General features: G+C 31.1%; 1 protein-coding gene across 1 annotated transcript in view; it reads right to left on the bottom strand.

Annotated features, from left to right (window-relative positions):
• LOC125065285 (acid sphingomyelinase-like phosphodiesterase 3a) overlaps positions 1–21,443 on the bottom strand; it is an 81,913-nt gene that overhangs the window by 15,378 nt on the left and 45,092 nt on the right. The window contains exon 2 of the mRNA XM_047672815.1: positions 64–190. Coding sequence (XP_047528771.1) covers positions 64–133 — 70 coding nt within the window. The 5' untranslated portion in view covers positions 134–190. The remainder of the gene's footprint in view (positions 1–63; positions 191–21,443) is intronic.

The raw sequence follows: 21,443 nt of genomic DNA on the forward strand, positions 1-21,443 counted from the left end.
TCTATGACATAGCACCGTGTTGGAGACTAGATTTACTCGCTAACACTAGATACAGAAACTTACCAATCTTAGCGTATGTAAGATCAAGCCAAAGAAGGCTCGTGATGTAGAGAGCGAGGCTGCTTGGAGTCATGTTATGTTGTTACATCGTGATCACATCTAATAACACCGCGCATCTTCTTCACATTATCTGGGAACAAGTAATAATATTATTTAATTATTTAATAATATAAGCATGTCGCTAGCTTACTTTTTGATGTCTCGTTGATTTCGGTCATATACTCGTAGATCATTTTAAAGAGAAATTGGAAAGGACTTATTATAGTGCATAGGTATGACCACTTCTATTTCTTGATTCTCGTAATTTGATGGGACGGAAATATGAGTCAATTAAAAAGAGATCACATGCTTTTCAAGTCTAGTAAACTACTAAAACCTGATAACTTTTTAGTGGCCCAACGTTGGGTTTGAACCCAGGGCATTGTAATCTGCGGCCCTATAAGCGAACCACAAGGTAAACGAGGTAGTCAATTTGATTTTTGGAACGAAGTTTTTTTACGCGGCATATAGTACAATGAACTAGCTGAAATCGTCATGTAAGGGGAAAGCGTTATGCTTCATCTAGGTAACTTTTCCTTTTCTTTTTCTTTCTCACTTTTTTATGTATACAAAACCGTATACAACATTAAAATATTGAAATAAAAAAAAATACTATTTTTTTTTTATGTTTTATTTCACACATTATTTTCAATAAAAACATTATCATTATAATATTTAATTATTTCCAAACGTTGTTAATTACATTTATTTTGTCTCTTATTTAGTACATAATATATGTAAGCAACAACTTCGTTCCAACCGGGGGTCCGACGATACCTTTCGGTTTTATTTTTGATCAATTGTATAAAAGTTAAATATTTTAATTACTGTAAGTTATAATAATATTATTACACTTTTTAAATACTCAAATGCACGTATATGAGTTTCTTCAGAGAAATAATATACAACCACAAATATTTTGACTTAATAGGAAAAGCGCTTCACTTAGTTAAAAGCAAAATATGTTTTGCGTAAATTCCAATTTAATATGTGTGGAATATTTTAATATTTAATCCCATCAAAAACATAAATGTAAAAATGAGAGCCAAGTTAAATATTATGATATATACCTTGGTTGTTGTCTTCAACGACAAAAGAAGTGAGATCTAAATTTGTGCCAAGTTAAATAGTCCTTTCTGAAATTTATTTATAACTACATAAAATATCATTTCTTCTTATAACTTGGGGTAATATATTGTTGCCTAAGGTCTGACTTGGCTAGTTCTTATATGTTTATAAACACAAATTGTAGTTTGCGTTTAGAATAACAAATTATAACTCAGAACATCTAAGAAGAATGGAGGACAACTCAGTATTGCTTAGTTAGTATTAACGTACATTAAGAGCTGCGACGGTCCAGTCACCAGAAAACATGAATCTTAACTAGATATTGCGAGTTCATATCCAGACAAGTACCATTGAATATTTGTGTGCTTAATTTGTGTTTATAATTCATTTGTAACAGGCTTGCAACTTACGAAGGCTATAATATAATTCGTATATGAGAACTAGCCAAGTCAGACCTTAGGCAACAATATATTACCCCAAGTTATAAGAAGAAATGATATTTTATGTAGTTATAAATAAATTTTAGAAAGGACTATTTAACTTGGCACAAATTTAGATCTCACTTCTTTTGTCGTTGAAGACAACAACCAAGGTATATATCATAATATTTAACTTGGCTCTCATTTTTACATTTATGTTTTTGATGGGATATCACTACTTTTTGTATATAAATTATTAGTAGGTACTTATTAATAACAAAATGAATACCAAATGGTTTTTGTTAAGCTATTCTATTTTCTTATGTTTACGGGGTATAATTGTCTTTTTTTTTATACGTTCTTATTTTTCTTGTAGGTACCTCTTAAATGTTCGAGTGAATTGCTCATTCAGTGTCCGGATATTTTTTACGCGTTTTCTGTTTATACTTAATTTGCCCAAGTAGGGGTGGTATAATGTGCGCAGACGGTTGTACTCTACAATAGAGCTCTCTTGTGTCTTGATTTGACTTGGACCTAAATTGATAAGATGTACTCCATCTAAGTTTTTAACTCTAGAGAGGCCAACGTAAGCCTGCTCTTTACTTAATATAGAGGAGCCTATGTCGAAAAGAGCACCGTCAAGGCGAAGGCCTTGTGATTTGTGTATAGTAGTAGAATATGCTAAGCAAATAGAGAATTGTTTCCTTTGAACATATATGGACATTACTTAATATCTGTAACTTGGTTTGGCTTCTAGTTCGCAAATTAAATTATGTTTAAATTGAATTGTTATTTTACGTGCGCTATTGCTGTTGTCGACGTCCTCAATGTACTTTCTCTATTTTTCCATTGGATCCATTCACCAGTCCTTTGCTGACATCAGCATGCTCGCTCGATACTGTTCTTCCAAGCAATAAGGATCCCCGTTTGTAGCGCTAGAGTACAAACTTAAATCATTCCAGTTACGATATACATACTCTACTAAAGTCTCACGAAACCTATTTTATTGTTGTATACTAGTATACTCAAACAAAAAATATGCAGTCGAATAGACTAGGCAGCTTCCATCGGAAGGCATTGAAATAATTCTTATGAGTGCGGTTGCCACTCGCTCAGACACGTCCGCGTTAAGGTTTAATCACAACGCTTCTATCCCCCTGCTTCGGCGTCACGTTACGCGCCGTGTACCGAAATGCCTATTATTTTATTTCTTTGAAGTATATATATATAGATTTTGCACCATTGATGTGCGCTAAATGCTAGTTAATAACGTAATAAATACCAAAGTCGGCTATAATAATAAGTGATAAAATGGAAATATTTGGATTTAAAAAACTTAAGGGTGGTATTCAACTTGTTATGTATTCACGTGAAGACCTTAAAATCCACATTAAGACCGGCTGTCATAAGTTTTGATTGCTGGTTCTTACATCATTTTTTTTATTATTACAGTTATTACAGGAACTAAGTATATAAGTGTTCCTATAGACCCAATAAAATGAAAAATTATAATAAAATGATAAAAAATTACCAGTTTCAGATTTTTTCCTTTATATTGGCCTAATTATCTACCTGCATGCCAAATTTGAACTTTCTAGGTCACCTGGAAGTAGGATATAGTTTTGATCTATAGGTCAGTCAGTGATAAAAATGACGATTTTTAGACGTTAATATCTAAATAACCATTTGAGATGCGTTTATGAAATTTGGAACACATATGTATCTCGCGAGTCTCAATATATGAGCCAAATTTGACACATTTATGACAAATAGTTTATGAGTTATGAGGAGGTCAAAAGTGGCTCCAAATGGTTCGTGTAATATTACACACGGTGCTGCACGCCAGTTCTGTTACTAGAACTTGGCTGACACGCTACCGCGTGTCTAGATTTCTGTGTTAAAGCGCCGAAGCTAATATCAAATTTTAATTATACTTTGAGTTTCAGTAGATATTTTTATTGCTTGTGGTTAACTTAATTTTACAACGAATAGGTTCCAGCGGATTTAAGTAGTTGAAGAAATCTTTATCCAAGTAGTATAACTGGGTCTTCCCTTTATTTTCTAATCCTTCGTAAATAATTTTAAATGTTTTGTACAAACGAATAAACCAGGCTAAATTTCAATAAAACTTTTAATAATTATAAAATTTTCTAATCAAATGTGAATTTATTTAGGATACATTAATTGAAAAGTTATAATAAATTCTAGTGAAAGACCGCGTGTAAATAGCTCCTACAACCCTTTGGAGGACAAAAGAAACTATTAAAAAGTGTTCTAATTAAACCGTCACTGTTCTTTATTTCAGAATGTAATGAGTTTCTTTACAATGACATTTCAGACAAAAGAATATTTTACAAATTAAACATTAATCTTTTTACGTTTGAATGTAAGAATTTATCGGTGTTTTTTTCGTCGGTGATATTGTTAAGAGCTAAAACTATGTATCTACTCGTAATACGTCAATAATTTTATTCTTTGACACATATAATATATAATTATATTTAATTATAATGAGCCGAGATGGCCCAGTGGTTAGAACGCGACCATCTTAACCGATGATTTCGGGTTCAAACCCAGGCAGGCACCACTGAAAATTTCATGTGCTTAATTTGTGTTTAAATTCATCTCGTGCACCGCCGAGTGAAGGAAAACATCGTGAGGAAACCTGCATGTGTCTAATTTCAACGAAATTCTGCCACATGTGTATTCCACCAACTCGCATTGGAGCAGCGTAGTGGAATATGCTCCAAACCTTCTCCTCAAAGGGAGAGGAGGCCTTTATCCCAGCAGTGGGACATTTACGGGCTGCTAATGCTAAAAAAAAATAATTGAACAGATCGTTGAATTGTGTTTGGATACATATTTCCATAAAACAATTAAAAAACCTGTGTAATCGGATAACATGGGCTTATATTGAATATTTATTTTAATTGTCGTACAATAATTGCAAATAGAATATTTATATTTTTATGAATATTTGGTATACCTTACGATGGTTTGAGCTTAATAAAGGTACACTTAATACAAATTACAATGGCCTTTCTTCCATTATTAATTTATTTATTTACTATATTGAAAATTGTACGAAATCAATAAAAAATATTGATAATTAAAGCTATTGGTCTTTTGCTGGTTGCATTTCTGTTAACGATATTTTTATCGAGTATAATGTGTTCAACATTGTACTAAATTTACTATAAAATATATATATATTTATTATATCGTTTATGTCAATAAATAATATTAAACGATAAAAATATTTTTTACAACATATATTGTTTTATTATTATAAATTAATATTTGTAACGAATTTTCTCACAATAAAATATAATCACTTAAAAATACACACACGAGGATTGGTTTAATTGAGATTATTTAGAATCAAGATCTCTCTGTAATACTTTTATTTTTACGATATATAATTTACTTCAAGGGCGTTTATCATAATATGTCAGAAGTCAAGGTTGTATTCTATACATACATAATTCGTATTTTGTTAACATTATCACAAAATATGTTTTATTAAAATAATCGCGTGCTCAATACAAATAAATTATACAATATTGATAGCTTCCGACAAGCTACATTTAAATTATCGTATTACGACACGGCAAGATACTTATCATCTCTATAGGATTTATCACTGTGGAGGTTTCCCTTGGGCCGGGCTACAAATTATAATTCCCGCATTTTTTTAGCGTCATTCATTGCTTCAGAAAATTAATTCAAATTATTAAACTCATTTATCATAAATTAAACTGGAGTTGTGTATTTTCAAAATACTTGGTTTAATATTATAAGTACGCGGTTACAATCAATGAAATTTCAGCGTTTAATTTTAATATTTTGAAGACGTGATGTATGGGCAAACAAGTTGGTGAACGGGCGAATGGACCTCATATGGTTAATGGTTAATGGTCCATAAAAATTGGTTTTGTTAGAAATATTAAACATTCTTTACATCACCAATGCGCTGCCAACCTTGGAAACTACGATTTTATGTCCTTGTGCTTGTAATTATGCTGGCATTTTATTATGGCTATTCACCTTTTAAACTGGAACATAACAATACTAAGTATTGATGTTTGGTGATAAAATACGTGATGTTCGAGTGGTAAGCCCTACCATAAATTAAAATTTCTGTCACCAAGGTCAATTCTATTATATATATATAGACGTAATTTAAAAAACAAAAAACGAGACTGCTATAATTCTGTTATAATAGTTTGATAGACACGAACAAAGCTATTATTGAATCGTTAGTAAAGTCAAAGTCAGCACAAGGCGAGGCAATTGGTTTTATAATAAATTTCGACAAACAGCAGTTTATTTATTAAGTTATATGTATAAAGCTAATGGTAAAAAAACAATTATATAGGAGAAAAAACTGTCTCTACCTAAAGGCTTAAAGGCAGAAGATCCCAGTACTTCATCTTGTAGAATTGACGATTTTTAAACGCTAATGGGCTATATAACCATTAGAAGTTATATTCGAAAATATACCGTCACTGTAAAAAAGTCTAGACACACGCTCCATCCTATTAAGTTCAAAGATTATTCTACTATGTAGTTCCATTGCGGGTCAATGGGCATGAACGTCATCTCTATTGATGTTTGGCTCTGAAATAACTGAAGCATGGGTACGGAGCCTTAAAAAGGTAACAGCTTGTAAATGTGGGACTGTTGCGCTTATTCGACCAAGCTCCAATGCGGGTTTGTGGAGAGTCGTGACAACATTTCAGTACACATTCAAGTTTCTGCACGATGTTTTCCTTCACAGTCGATAACGAAATGAATTATAAACACAAATTTAGCACATGGAAATTCAGTGATACTTACTCGGAATTAAACCCTAAACCTTCGTTAAGATTCACAAGTTTAAGCCCTGCTTACCCCAGATATATAGTACTTGCAAAGTAATCTGAATAAAGTAATTTTTTTTTTTATATTTATCACGTCTAATATTCCTACATTTACTTGTATAAATCGTGACAATGGCTGCGTATCATTCCATCTCTGCATAACCTATATGTTAAGTGTAAAACGTAAATATAAACAGTAGACACACTTGAAGCACTCGAAACGGCCAGTGTGACGGACAAATGGGCCCTTGACACGAGTCAGTGGAACCACTACAACGGACATGGGCTGCAAGTTATCAGAGGTAACGTTATCTCAGGAAACGTATACTAATGCTTATATTTTATTTATTTAAAAAATATTTTTGGAATACGAACTCACAATCATACAAAATTTAATAATAAATGCAAAATACGGAATTGAAAATAAATAGTCATTATTTTTTTTTTCTAATTGAAGCCTACGTGGGGAAAATAAAAGTAATACTGTGTCATTACCATCAACCTAGTGATATTGGTACCTTGCTATCAGGTTACACCTGGCATTAAATAATAAAGAAATACTATTTTTATTTATTTATTTAATAAGTAAGATAGGCCATGAACTTCTTCTTTGAGTCTTTTCAAAAAATCTGGCCCATTTTTGATAGCCCGCTTTCACTTATAAATCGCGCCATGCATGACTGGCTCCACTCAAATAGCGATCGCTGTTCCGGCGGATCGTCGAACAACGGCTGCTGGCCACGCCTGAGTGCAAATGAGCTTTTTTGTTGACTGTACCCACTTTTGTACATTACTGTATATAGCCCGTATTTTAAAAATACGTTTTAGCATCATCGTGACAAGCAAAAATACACAATGACCGCGACCCATTTTTCAAGTTTTCCGCAAGTAAGATTCTAAATGAAAAAATAAATACGTGAAAGGAGATTGTTGTAGTAATTGAGTAGTTAAAATATTTTGTACAGCGTAGTTTTATAATATTTTGCTATAAAAAAATTGTTAGTTCTATTTGCTTTTTTTCCAATATGTTATATTTATTTTAGTTTTAGCCAATATTTTTTTGCTCTATAATTCAGAAAATAGTCTTTATTATATAATAATATTTGTTTTTATATTTGTGATAGAGTGCATACTTTGCTGCTGTTATATTGTTGTTTCACATGGATCAATTTTAGGTCCTTTTCTATTTTTGATATATATTAATGCCCTGCGTTTTATGTTAAAAATATTTCTCATATTCTGTTGTTTGCTGATGATACTTAATTAATTTTTAAGCTTGGCCTGACAATAAACTAATTTTGACGATTGTTCACCTTGTCACTGATACAAAGTAGGTTTTTAACAAATACTTTGTTTTTGCAAACCATTAAACATTTTTTAGTATTTACCGTACCTTATGTAAAACAAAATCGATATGAATTCATGTTGGACAGTAGAAATCTTAGTTGACTGAAAATACAGTTCCTTTAGGCATCAATATAGATTCAAGGTTTCAAGATTCATATTTTTCATCCAATGTAGGTGGGTTCATCTACGTACATAAACTTGATTAGGTAGGCTAGCCAACTGATATTGACACAAGTCAATTAGTATGTTTTCATACTATCATGTCCGACGATACATTAATTATTTAGGATAATGCTGCAGACTTACAAAATATATATTCATTCATCAAAGGTAAAACAATAACTTATTTTTTCTAAGGAGTTATAAACACTGTAATGTTTTTGTCAATTTGTCTGGGTATCCACATTCCAAACCTTTCATTTTAACCGATAAGGACCGAAAATTAAATTTAATTCTGTGATATGATAAATATGATACAATAGTGCTCGCTCTTGAGACCTCTTGTAGGCTCTTGACTACTTGAACAGAGATTTTTTTAATTTGATTAGATTTAAAAATATGTTTGACATTTCATTTTCAAAGAAATCTGAAATTGTATTCGATGAATTTTGTTTTATTTGTAAATAAGTTAATGTCTCTGTAATTAAGTGCTAATATTAAAGCCAATAATAAATATATATTCGACATAAAGTTAAACCATATTAGAACCGATACCACATACACTTTAGTGTATACAAATAATATTACAGTACATTTATAAGTTAAATTAGAAGAATAATATGAAATGACTACAACAGAAAATTACTGATTATTCGATTTTGATACTACTTAATACAGGAACAATCAAAAATGTTCAAATAGGAAGTTAATAATCGCCAAAAAGAATCACCATTCTTTGACTTTAACATAAATTTAAACTATAACGGAATACCTTTGTTGAAGTCTCATTAAAATTCTTATAAAGTACCTTCTCAGTTAAAAACTTAAACGCTCAGTTTCAGATAACTTTTAAAATATCTTAAAAAATATTAGCAGAAGGTATCCTTATTAAACGACAAAGTATTTCCATATAATACGGATTTACGACAATCCAATTAAAACTTTTCGGTCCACAATACAAAGTTTAGTTTTCTTTGTAATATTTTTTTCTACTTGTACATACATGTGTTCAGTATATTTTTCACGTTGCTAGTTACGGTAAAGTTTCACCTATTACGTATAAGTTGTTGAGAGCCTCGTTTACTTCTATCGATGAAGTTTTTATTACCAAGCGTTAAGATTTTCTTTGCGCATGTTTTTTAAAAACCATTATAAGAATATGTAGAACTAGTTGTCATCTGCGGCTTCGTTCGCATTTTAGGGGATGAAGACCTCTTCAAGTGTTATGACATAGGCTGTTAGCCTACATCCAAACCAAAAAAAAAAAAAAAAACAAATTCAGTTTAGAGGTTTTGCCGTGAAATAGCAACAGACTGACAAACAGAGTTACCTACGTCCTTATAACATTAATATACATGTAAGGAAATATTAAATAACTTAAATTATCTTCAAATATTAAATAATTAAAGCATGAATAATGTATATTTATATATTTGTATATAATTGTTGTGATACATTTTTTAGATAATAATTAGATAGTAGTTATCAATTCTGATTTAAAAAAAATATGGCCCTGTTAATTGTCTCAGTTGTTTTAAGACGTCGATGATATTTTGAAACATTGTTTTCTTGCAGTAGTCTATTGTATTCCATTATTAAAAACATGTATGCGAACTTTTGTCATAAAATATGTTCATATATCCATTCAAACAATGAAAAAATAGATATATATATATATACATACATATATACGAGGTAAAATGTTTTCAAGCTAAACACTTATTTCTGCTTTTAATATTTTATACGACATTCCTTATTAGAAGTTAGCATATTTGTAAATGATGTTTTATAAAATACCTAGAAAACATACTCGTCAAAGTACCGTACGGTACGTTGTTAAATACGGATGTGTAGTGAATATTAACACAATTTATCCTTGATAGATTTTAAGCAATCGAATTTAGTTATCCAAGTTAAAAAAAACTCTTTATACAAATTAAAAATTCTTTTAATTTCGATAATATGTATAAAGAGTTACTATCTTTGTAGTGAAGAACGTCCGTGCCAAGTTTCAATAATGTTTGAATTATTAATATTGAAGCTGGAAATATTCGACACAAAAAATCTCCACTGAGTTCAAGAAAAGAACGAGAGAAGAAACACTTAATTGTTATGAAATCCTTGTTTTTATTTTCCGAACGATACTTATTTTTAAATAATTGAGATATTTACGTCAACTTTTTAATTTTTCCTTATATGTATATAATTTTAAGATACAAGAAAATGTTTTTCAATAACAACTCTAAGGGTATATATTCATTGGATTTGTAACAAATGAGTAAATAAATCTTATATTTTAAAAATCCATACATATTTGTAGTTCAAGATAAGGCTACACCGAGTATCGTATAGTCATAAAATTAGCCTACATAATATATCTGGAAATACTAACTAATTTATTCATAACTGAATCTACTAACGGAAATTTACCAGACATATATGTACATATCATAATCCTTTTCGTTTAATGAACTTCGACCTCTAAATTTTGTTACAATATCGAAGGCAAAAATAACGTTCATGTAGTGTTTATTTTAATAAGAGAAATTAATATAATTATGAGATTATAAACTAAAAATCCCTATGAAATATCGGAAAAATTAAAGGTAATTCAGGTATGAATGAAAAAAGATAATAAATCGATTTGTTATAAATAAAATTTAAAAGAATGTTCCCTTTGTTTTAATATTATACCATTATTAAATAATAATTACAGTTATGTTCAGGTTAAAATTTGAGTGAGCCAGTGTAACTACAATTGGTTGGTTGTGCAATTACATTGATAATGTTTGTTAATATTTTATGCAGTGTCTATAGGTGGCAAAGACTATTTACCGCCAGGTATTTTTTATTGAATACATTTGCCAATCAGCCAAAATGTATTCAATAAAAAAAAAACGATTTTAAACTATCTAAATTCTACATAAACGTATAACAGTGGGTTTGAAATCAATTTTCATATAGTTTTACACACGCATTCATAAAGTTAATACCATTTTATAACTACGAGATCTGAGATTTTTTTATTATTTTAAATAGTATTTTATTTTTTGTAAATAAAAAGACATTTTTCATAGATTTTCGACATTGTAGCTAATTATATTCTACACGTTACGTTAAATAGCTGTATATCAAATTACTTGCCTTAAAATTAGCTTTAACTCTAGCTAACCAAGCCCTAAAGCAAATTCTTAAAACAATTACTGCAACAATATTTTGGTAAGCTTGTAGTTATTAGAAATTACGACTATTCCAATTAATAAAATACGAAAATAACTTATTTTGAAATATTAATTAAAATGGCGAGCAGCATAAATGGAATTGCGAGTAAGGAACGAGTAAAACGCTGGAAACAATTTTGTATTACGTATAATGCGTTGTTATTATCGAGGTCAGTAATTTCTGCGCAGTCTTGGAAGTTTCGCATTGGTCTGGGTTTAAAATTACGATTTTCACAACGTTGTGTAATTTAAAAAAAAAATGGATTATTAAACGGTATGTTAATATTCCACTACTGGACAAGGGTGTTCATTTATCCAAGAGACAGGCTAGTCTGGTCAATTGCTTTTGGTGGACATACATCGGGTATTATTACAACCACATTTTCCAAAAGCTGGGCTTCTTAAGTACTTTATAATTCTATACTTTTATTATAAGACTTACAAGTTTATATTAACTGTATCATAGAACGCTAAGGCGTAAGATTAAGGTCTCAGAAACTATGAGTCAGTTTTGATTGATCTCTTCATAGACTACAGACTAGTTCAGCTTTCTATTCTTGAGTTCATGCACCTTTCGAATACAGAAGTAACCATAAATATCACGAGTGAAATAACGCGAGGCAACTAGTTTAATATAATATCAAAATACACAAACACTTCCAGCATCTGCACACAGCAACTAGTTTAAAATCCAATTGTTAGATTCGACCTACATTCACTAACAGGTGAAGTTAAAAAAAAGCTTGTTACCCTTTCTGTGATTGTTGTATAAAAGTAACGTGTTTTGAATGAAAAAATATTGAATTTGATATAACATAGTTAGTGTCTCATTTGCATGAGTAGTAGGTGGTCACCATCAAAAATTTTAACCATTCCTTAAATATCTAATGCATCACCAACCAAAGGGAACTGAGTAGTTGTCCCTTATGCCTGTAATTACACTAGCTCACTCACCTTTTAAGCTGAAACACAACAATATTAAGTATTGCTGTTTGGTGGTAAAATGAAAATGGGTGGCACCACCCACCAAGACGGGTTTGTACAAAGTTCTACCACCAAGTAAAGTATGGCAAGTGTTACCATAAGACCTATTCTGTAAACTATTCACTTTTCACTATTACTGTTACTTATGTTCGTAGTCCTTAATAAATAAATAATTGTAAAAAGTCTATGCAGATTAGGGAACTGAATCTTAAATGATCAGTAACTTAATTTGCCATTCAAATCCGATAATCAAATTTGATATACAATTTTAGGTTTGAAAAATGTTTATTCCAAAAGAATGTTATAAAAATTCACTTAAAAGAACTCACCGGTTAGCTTATAAATAATAGCATTAGCAGCCTGTAAATTTTCCCACTGCTGGGCTAAAGGCCTCCTCTCACTTTGAGGAGAAGGTTTGGAGCATATTCCACCACGCTGCTCCAATGCGGGTTGGCGGAATACACATGTGGCAGAATTTCGTTGAAATTAGACACATGCAGGTTTCCTCACGATGTTTTCCTTCACCGCCGAGCACGAGATGAATTATAAACACAAATTTAGCACATGAAAATTCAGTGGTGCCTGCCTGGGTTTGAACCCAAAATCATCGGTTAAAATGCACGTATTCTAACCACTGGGCCATCTCGGCTCATATATAAATAATAGTTTAACATATATATTAAGCATACAAAGAAATCCAAATAAACATAGTTCAGTTTCCTTTATAAGATGGTAGCAACAATAACATATTTTTCTAATGTGGGTAGTTTTATTTTACATTGAAGCACTAGCATAAATAATATACGATTTATTGATGAAAACCTATGCAATAACATCGTAATTTTTTTAATTAATATTCTTTGTACTTTAACTAATTTGGTGGGCTGATACAAAACTGCATATTCCGATTTTGTGCGATCAAATCTCAGTCCAGGTGAATGAAAGGGAAAGAAATTTAGACAACAGCAGCTTGCCTCCAACAGACAAGAGTCTGGAGTAGTATTAATCTTTTTCGGAGAGCATGTAAAGTTACTGTTCCTTCCAGTTGCGTCATATTGCTATACTATATATAAGAATATGGGATCATGGAATGTTTTTGGGTATACGCTTATGTACTATAATATAATCTCCTCCGTAATTAGCTACTCCTTGCAATTTTACTGCCGTGGCCTAACATTAGGTTAGGATTAGATTATCTATCACAATGTGTCAGATCTAAATACTGTAGTATCTGTGGGCTGTCGTATTGTTTCCGAGAACACGATCTAAATAACCAGATCAAATCTGAGTTCCTAAAATATTCATCGTGTTTCGAACATAGCTTATGATAGACAGTGTAGGAAATGATCTCGAAGAAACCTGTATATATCAATTATTGTGACACCATTGCTAACTGCCACGGATACACTAAAAATAAAACTTTTAATACAAAAATGTCATTAAAATCATGTTTAAATTTTTAACCTTCAAGACATAAAGGCAAGTTGAATATCAAACGACTGTTTTAGTTATTTAAAATCTTTCAGTCGGAGTACCGCCTTGTGAAGACAAAAGATTTAGTAACAATAGCTTACGTTACTAAGCCTCTTTCTATTGAAGTTATTCCTGAATCATCGAACTGCTATTCAAAAGTTTTGAAGGCCCGACTCCTTTGATCTTTGTTTAATAATAATGAAGATAAAACCACAACCTATAATACTTAGTTGATACGTCGGTGTGAAAGGCACACACACGCCTCTAATACAGTAGTGTACAAATACGCACACATTCATACCACTAATCCAAGAGTGCACCAACACAAACTCATTTATGCCACTACTTAAATAGCGTACAAACACATGTGTAGTCGTGTGCACGTCGTGTGCGCTTATTAGATTTGAATAAAAACATTATTATATAAATACACAACAACATCAATTGATTTTGTGTAATTTATCAGAAAATTATATCAATTACTCTGTGATGTGAATAATGTATTTTTTTTTAAATTCGTGATAGGGCTTTGTGTAAGCCTGTCGGGGTAACTACCACCCACTCCTTATACATTCAACCGCCAAGCAACAATACTAACTATTCTTGTGTTCCGTATTGACGCTCATCCTGAATGAGCCAGTGTAACTAAATCAACAAGGGGTGAAACATGTGAGGAATGGCTATTCTTTTTCTACAGTGTCAATGTCTATTTGCTGTGGCGACCATGTGGCGACCACTTACCACCAGGTAGGTTGTATTAATATTTGAGAAAATTATTCGTCACTAAATGAAAATAATAATTTATCGATTGCACCGTATATACAGCTGATGTTTGTATGATTTCCCCTTTGAAGGTGAACGTCGCAGTACGTAGATTTTAATAATTATATTATGATTTTAGTTCGGTTTCAGTTCTCGTGCGGCATTTGATAATGGCAACAATTTTGGTCTACGATATGACCGTGTACCAAAATATTTAATCCTCTAATCCTTTGTTGCATTCAACTATGTACCTATATTTTATGTAGTAAACTTCTAATACTGATATCATAATGGGATCTTTCGAGCATCAAACATGTAGTGAAATAGAAGAAAAAAAAGTACTTGGAATTATGAGTCTTAAACTGATTTTACGTATATACTATTTCTAAATTTAAATAAGTAATTAAAAATGTCTTTATATCAACTATTTTCTGAAATACATTTATTATATTTTATAACTTATGTATAGTATAATAGGAACAGTATAGCATGTGTTATACTTGTATAATAAAACAGAAACAAATGAAACGCTGTTTGATTTGTAAGTTGTAATACAAAAAAAAAAACAAAATTGTTTGATTTTAACGATACATGAGAAATGTATGTGTCAAACTTGTTAAGTGTATGGTTTTATCTATATTCATAAATGAGAATACTTTTTGTAATGTATAAACTTAACAAAACCTACTTAACAAATATAAAGACCAGAGGATGCATCGTGTTTTAGAGTTTTTAACATAGCAACAACTTTTGCCGATGTAATTGTTCGCGTGATTTTCCGTTGCATATATGTAAGTACACGTAGCAAAATTAAAAAAACAATTAAACGATGTAATGATTAACATACATACAACCTTTGCACTTTGGTCAAAAATTTACTTTCATCCAAAAGAGTCACATCTCAAAGAGCTAAATCAATATAATTATTGTTTCCATAATGACGTAAGTAACAAAATAAGTTTTATATCATGAAGCGGCTGCTTAAAAGTTGCGAAGGGGAATATTTTTAATTGATTTAAAACAGTATAGATACCAGAAATTTCAAGTTATTTCGAAACTCATAAAGCAATCAAAGCTTAATTAAGTTGAAAGTTGAATAACAGACTTCTTGAAACATCTAGGACTGAGAAGTGTCTGTGTAATTTAAAACTGACGAAAAATAAATATGCAAGCTCTTCTTGTATAATATGCAGATCTTGGGTACAGTCAGGAACTAAAGGCATTAAGGCAAAAAAAAAAAAACGGTTTAAAAATGGAAGCGACCATTAAGACATAATTCTTTTATTTTCAATGCAAGTATGTTTTCCAAAGACAATATACTTGTATGAATAATAAAATATTTTTTATGATATTGCTCGCATTGTAATTTCGAAATGGTCGATATCAAATATCATATCGATATCATTAATATAATATATATAAGCGAGTAATTTATGACATATAATAATCTGAGGAATGTGTCTATCAATCCGCATTAGAGTAGCATGGTGGAATAAGCTCCAAGTCTTTTTTTTTTTTTTTTTTTTTTTTTTTTTTTTTTTTTTTTTTTTTTTTTTTTTTTTTTTTTTTTTTTTTTTTTTTTTTTATTGCCCGGGAGGGCAAATGACTCTGCTCCACCTGATGGTAAGTGGTAGTAGAGTCCAAACGCGACGACGGCTAGTGCAGTTGGGAAAGGTGATCTGCTCTAGCCGCCCCCGCCTTGCCGGCCCGCAAGATGCCTCTTCACGCCTCGCTTGAAGGAACCCAGGTCATAAGAGGAGGGAAATACGTGCGCTGGTAAAGAATTCCATGTTTTGGAAGTGCGACAAAGAAAAGAGTTGCCAAATTTCTTTGTACGCGATGGAATTGATGTCACAGTTAGGCGGTGACATCGAGAACCAGCACGCGTGGACTTGTGAAGGAAAGGGGAAGCAGGAATAAGGGAGAATAGTTCCTCTGAGCACTCGCCGTGACACATTCGATAGAAAGCGCTGAGTGCCGCTATCTCTCGACGCAATTGTAAAGGCTCGAGGGTGTTGGTGACCTTTACATCGCCAATAATGCGAACCGCACGTCGCTGCAACCGATCCAAGGCCTCCAGTAGGTACTTAGCGGAGCCATCCCAGAGGTGCGAGCAATATTCAACGCAGGACCGTACCTGTGTTTTATACAGCAGGAGCAGTTGAGCAGGCGTGAAAATCCTCAATAAGGAGAGGGAGTTTTAGACAACAGTGGAATATTTACAGGATACTACTGATATATTTTTTAGTTTTATCTATGATATATTGGCTCTTTTGAGGACATAGATTGGACTTTTTACTTGTTTCAATGCAGATTCGTAGACACACTTCGTAATATTTCACGTAATATATGTAATTGTTTGAATGTTTTGAATACATAACAATGATTTATTAAATAACTAGCCGTATGCCCGATGAGGTATCCCATTGAAAATATTTAGAAATCCACCTCATTTTAATTTTTAGATATCTTGTAACATCCAATGCTCATAATGTTGTCTTAGATTTTCGCGATTATTACACATTGAAATAAAACTAGTTTTTAACGGATTTAATTGCGTATATTAATTATTTTAACATCCCGACGTTTCGAGCACTTTGCAGTGTTCGTAATAATAAACTAGTTAATCAAATATTGAGTTAAGTACTAGCCCACATAAATTTAAAATTTTAAATAGTTTTTATTTATACTTCCCAAATTGACGTAACTTTTTCATATATCTAGATCAACGTGGGTGCACATACCGGATGTACAACCTGTATAAAAGACCTTGACTGTGTGATTAAGGAACACGAATTAATTAATTGACGCTACTTTATTGGTAGTCTGTAAACAAATGCACTCAACAATAATGATAGAACTTGCACTAAGTGTTCTTTAAAAGTATATAGCTGAATTTAAAATAAATAAATTAAAATAAAAGTATATTACTGTTTTAAAAACAGGCATTATTTTTGGGGTAACAATAGTTTTATTTACAATATATCAATATTGCACGCTAAATATTAAATTTGATTCTATTCATTTGATAAATGACAAATATTCATATGAATATTTATCCCTTATTTAACGTGGATAATATTGTTCTTAATATATTTAATTTAAATAGACGCATTAATTCTCATTACTATATTTATAATATCAAAAATAATAAACTTCCGTAAAAAAAAAAAATGCTATATATCCTCTTGAGGGATGCATTTTTAAAAACGCTATTAATTTTGTATATTGTTCAACAGAGGCAAAAAGACCGATTGCAATATTTTTAAATATTTAATATTTTTAAATTCCAAAGAAACTTTCATTCGGGTTAAATGGAAGAAATATTCCAAAATACACTTTTAGTGCTCACCTGTCCCATAGGAAACTCCTGTGATAAATTTCATCTCATTAGACCCAATAGTTTAGGCCGTGCGTTGTAATTCAGTCAGTCATTTATAAATTTAAAAAATAGCTAAACACAAAAAGGTATCTTCATTATACCATAAATTATTAAGGTTGCTTCACCGGATTTGAATCAACGATCTTAAGGTAAGATTCACATTCTACCCACGAAACCATCGACCAAATATTTAGGACGAAATTAAACTCAATTTATTCATCCCTCAGTATTTATCACATAAATGACTTTAAACAAAAGCAACTTAACCTAACTTTCTAAATGTTTTGCTATTGCGGGCAGTACTTACGGAGGTACGAGATTAAAAATAAACCATAAAAAAAGCATAAACCTGGAATTGTTCCTGAGTACGAATGGACAGGTAGATGCGATACTGTTTGTAATAGTATATTTACATATCTACATGAATATTAATAAAAAAGTAGGGTGAGGCCCGACCCTTTATTTCGCCTGAAACTTTGGGTAGTTCATTATAAATATAGTTGTCTCTGTTTGATGTAATAACAATAAAATTTGAGCATTTTTTATTTTTTCTGGAATTTGACAAATATGAAGTGGAGTGAGTTACTCAGGTGAGTCCCCATGTAAGACTGGCGCAGAGCGCGCTGGAACACCCACTAAAATATCGGTGGTAAAAATGCTACCGTTACGCTTATAGGGCTGCCACTCCCTCCTAGGACCTATAAAATTGGAGCCTTAGGCATTGAAACCATTAACGTCTCTTTTATTTTATTAGTTGAATTAGAGAATCTGATTCACTTTCGGGATGTAATTGAAAAGCGAAGAGCTATGTAATAAAAAAAAATCACCAGGTCTAACAGTATACAATTCTGAATAGGAATCTCTTATGTAATATAGGTGATGTTTCCACCGAGGAAGAATTAACAAAATTAATACTTAAGGGAATGAAATAGGGAATGAAAATTTTAATTGAAGTTCTTGTATATATGATTTTTTTTTTAAATTAGTCATCCAAGTCTTCATATTGAATCGAAAAATCATGTTTGAAGTTAGAAATATGGAAACTGGTCTGCAACACAAGCAAAAAACTGTCGTTAATAATTAATTAAGAATATTCGGTACCATAATATCCCACCAGGTACACGGCTATACACATATAAACAAAACTATAATATGGTTATATAATATGATAAATTTAAAAAATTGGGTAAATATTTTTATTGGTAATAGAAAAAATAGCAGGTCCTTTAACCTTGAAAACTAAGACTATTTCTCTTAAGCTTGTAATTATACTGGTTCACTCACCCTTTAAATCAGAGCACAATAATAAATAGACAGAGGAATATGTGATGAGTGTATGGTACAAAACCCAACCGTCTGTAATCAAGCAATTTGTCTGTAACGTATACTCCACGGACTAACTTACAAATGGCTTATAAAAAATTAAACAGTACAAGTTAACCAAAAACATTATACACCAACTATGTTTTCGTAGTTCCCGTTTCTACTTATCACTTGTAATTTAAATATCACACGAAATCCGCAAGAGAATCCATTTGACCTGAAAAGCTCTAATTTTGCATAGATTCCAGTATTTTGCATATTAATGTTGCCATTCCACTAAGTAGAAAGATACTTGTCGGCTGCTAGCTAAGAAATTAACTTAAATTTCCAAGACTAGCTGTGAATTTTCGTTCCATTTTTTTTTTTAGCTTTTTTCTTTATTAGATAATTGTATGATATTTACAGTCGACTCTTGAAGATCCTTAAAAATTTTCGAGGTCCAAGGAGTTCTTGTACGCCTCGGTTCTCTTAACAGAATATGGTCTCAGACACTTTTGACACGTTCAATTAAGAGTGTGGAACATTATTAATAGTACAATGTTTCCAATTGGAGGTAGGAGAGTACTGCTGTTTGGCGGAAGAATATCTGTTTAGTGTGTGGAACCAACCAAACCAACTGCTATTCTTCCGCCAAAAATACTAATATTTAGTAGTTTTAGTAGTGTTGTGTGTTGTGTTCTGATGTGAAGGGACATAACGTATTAGTTCTCAAGATTGGCGCTGCATTGGCTATGTTAATATTTCTTACAGAGCCTAATAGTCGCATTGCCTATATAAGGATTAAATAAATGGCTCAATCGTTAATCAGTATTATAATATATTAACGTTAACTGTTAGCTATAACGCATTTATTTAATAAAAATAAAATTTTAAAAAGTCACACTATATTCTATAATAATTTAGATTCCAAATTCAAAATGTTGTTGACGCGTATTTATATATTTATCAAGCAGTTTAGTCAGTATACTTTGTATTTCTCTAACAATTTAAGCAAAAAACTGTTGCTAGATTTATACTGTTCCATAAGTTAACATCGACCTTTTTAGGTACGGTCGAGAAGGCCTTGGATCGTTCGGAGGTCAAATTTTGTAAATAGAATGAAATTTATTTCATTTTGGGGTAGTTTCAACAAATTATATTTTAACACAAAAAAAGAAAAGTTATTTGAAATAATTGTTATCAATAAGTATATATATATATATATATATATATATATATATATATTTATGGATTTTCATGATAGATTCTAGAATCCGGTGATTAAATTTAGTGAGGATGCAAAACTGCGACTCCTCTAATAAGATTTATTATTAAAAATGTTGTTAAATTTTTTTTCCAAAATTCTAAGTTGTAATACCAAATAATAAACTCGCCTGCTGAATATCCGCCCGTGTATTTGATTTTGTCTCAGAGGGTTTAGCGTGAAAAAATATTTTTAGAATGCTTTTACAAAGTTCCAAGTTTATAACACCACCTGGTATATCTACTCCATTAAATCTTTGTACTTCATTTCACACTCAATTTCGAAAAACATTATGTAAGCAATCTTCTGGCGTCAAATATTTTCACTGTGATTGTAGTGTAACTAAATTTTATATGAACACACATACATATAATGTTAGTTGTTATATAATTTGTGTAATTATTATAGAACACGTTTTGACTCGTAAATTTGTAATGTAAATGTAAATGATAAATTAATTAATAGTAAAATTTTTTTGTAAATAAATAAAACTAGTCATTCTACCGCATTATACAGTTTCATATGATATATAAGCTTGTAAAGCCTGAATACGTTTTAGCACAAGATTTAATAATTGATAGAAATTGATGTACATTTATAAAAAAATAAACAAGAAAATCTCGTGAAATGTTGACACGCGAATTATATTGTATACGATTTAAAAAGTATATACAAATACTTATAAATATAACGTTTATGGTCACTTCTAAATTGTCATGCCTTATCTTACTATCCATAATTCAAGTATGTAGAGTGATTCATTATAATTAATATCGATGGCGCAAAAACTTTTACTCGGCCCGGTCACAGGTGCTGCACCATGATTAATAATTTAGCTGCCGTCTGCACGAATACGTAAAGACCAGACTTTAGGACCACAGACTAAATAAAGGGTAGAGACGACTTATGCTTAATATTTCTGAGGCATTATTTTTCTCGTGTTTTTTTCTCCTCTTTCACGTATCACATATAATTACAAATTCCACCATAGCTTATATTGCTACATATACCTTTTTGATATCTAGAGTTTTTTTTAATATTTAAATGGTATGCAGTTTGCCAATTGGACAATCTACTGTTAGGATGTCACCATTGCCCACA

Source organism: Vanessa atalanta, chromosome 7, assembly GCF_905147765.1.
Source record: "Vanessa atalanta chromosome 7, ilVanAtal1.2, whole genome shotgun sequence".
In the NCBI taxonomy this organism is placed as follows: domain Eukaryota; kingdom Metazoa; phylum Arthropoda; class Insecta; order Lepidoptera; family Nymphalidae; genus Vanessa; species Vanessa atalanta.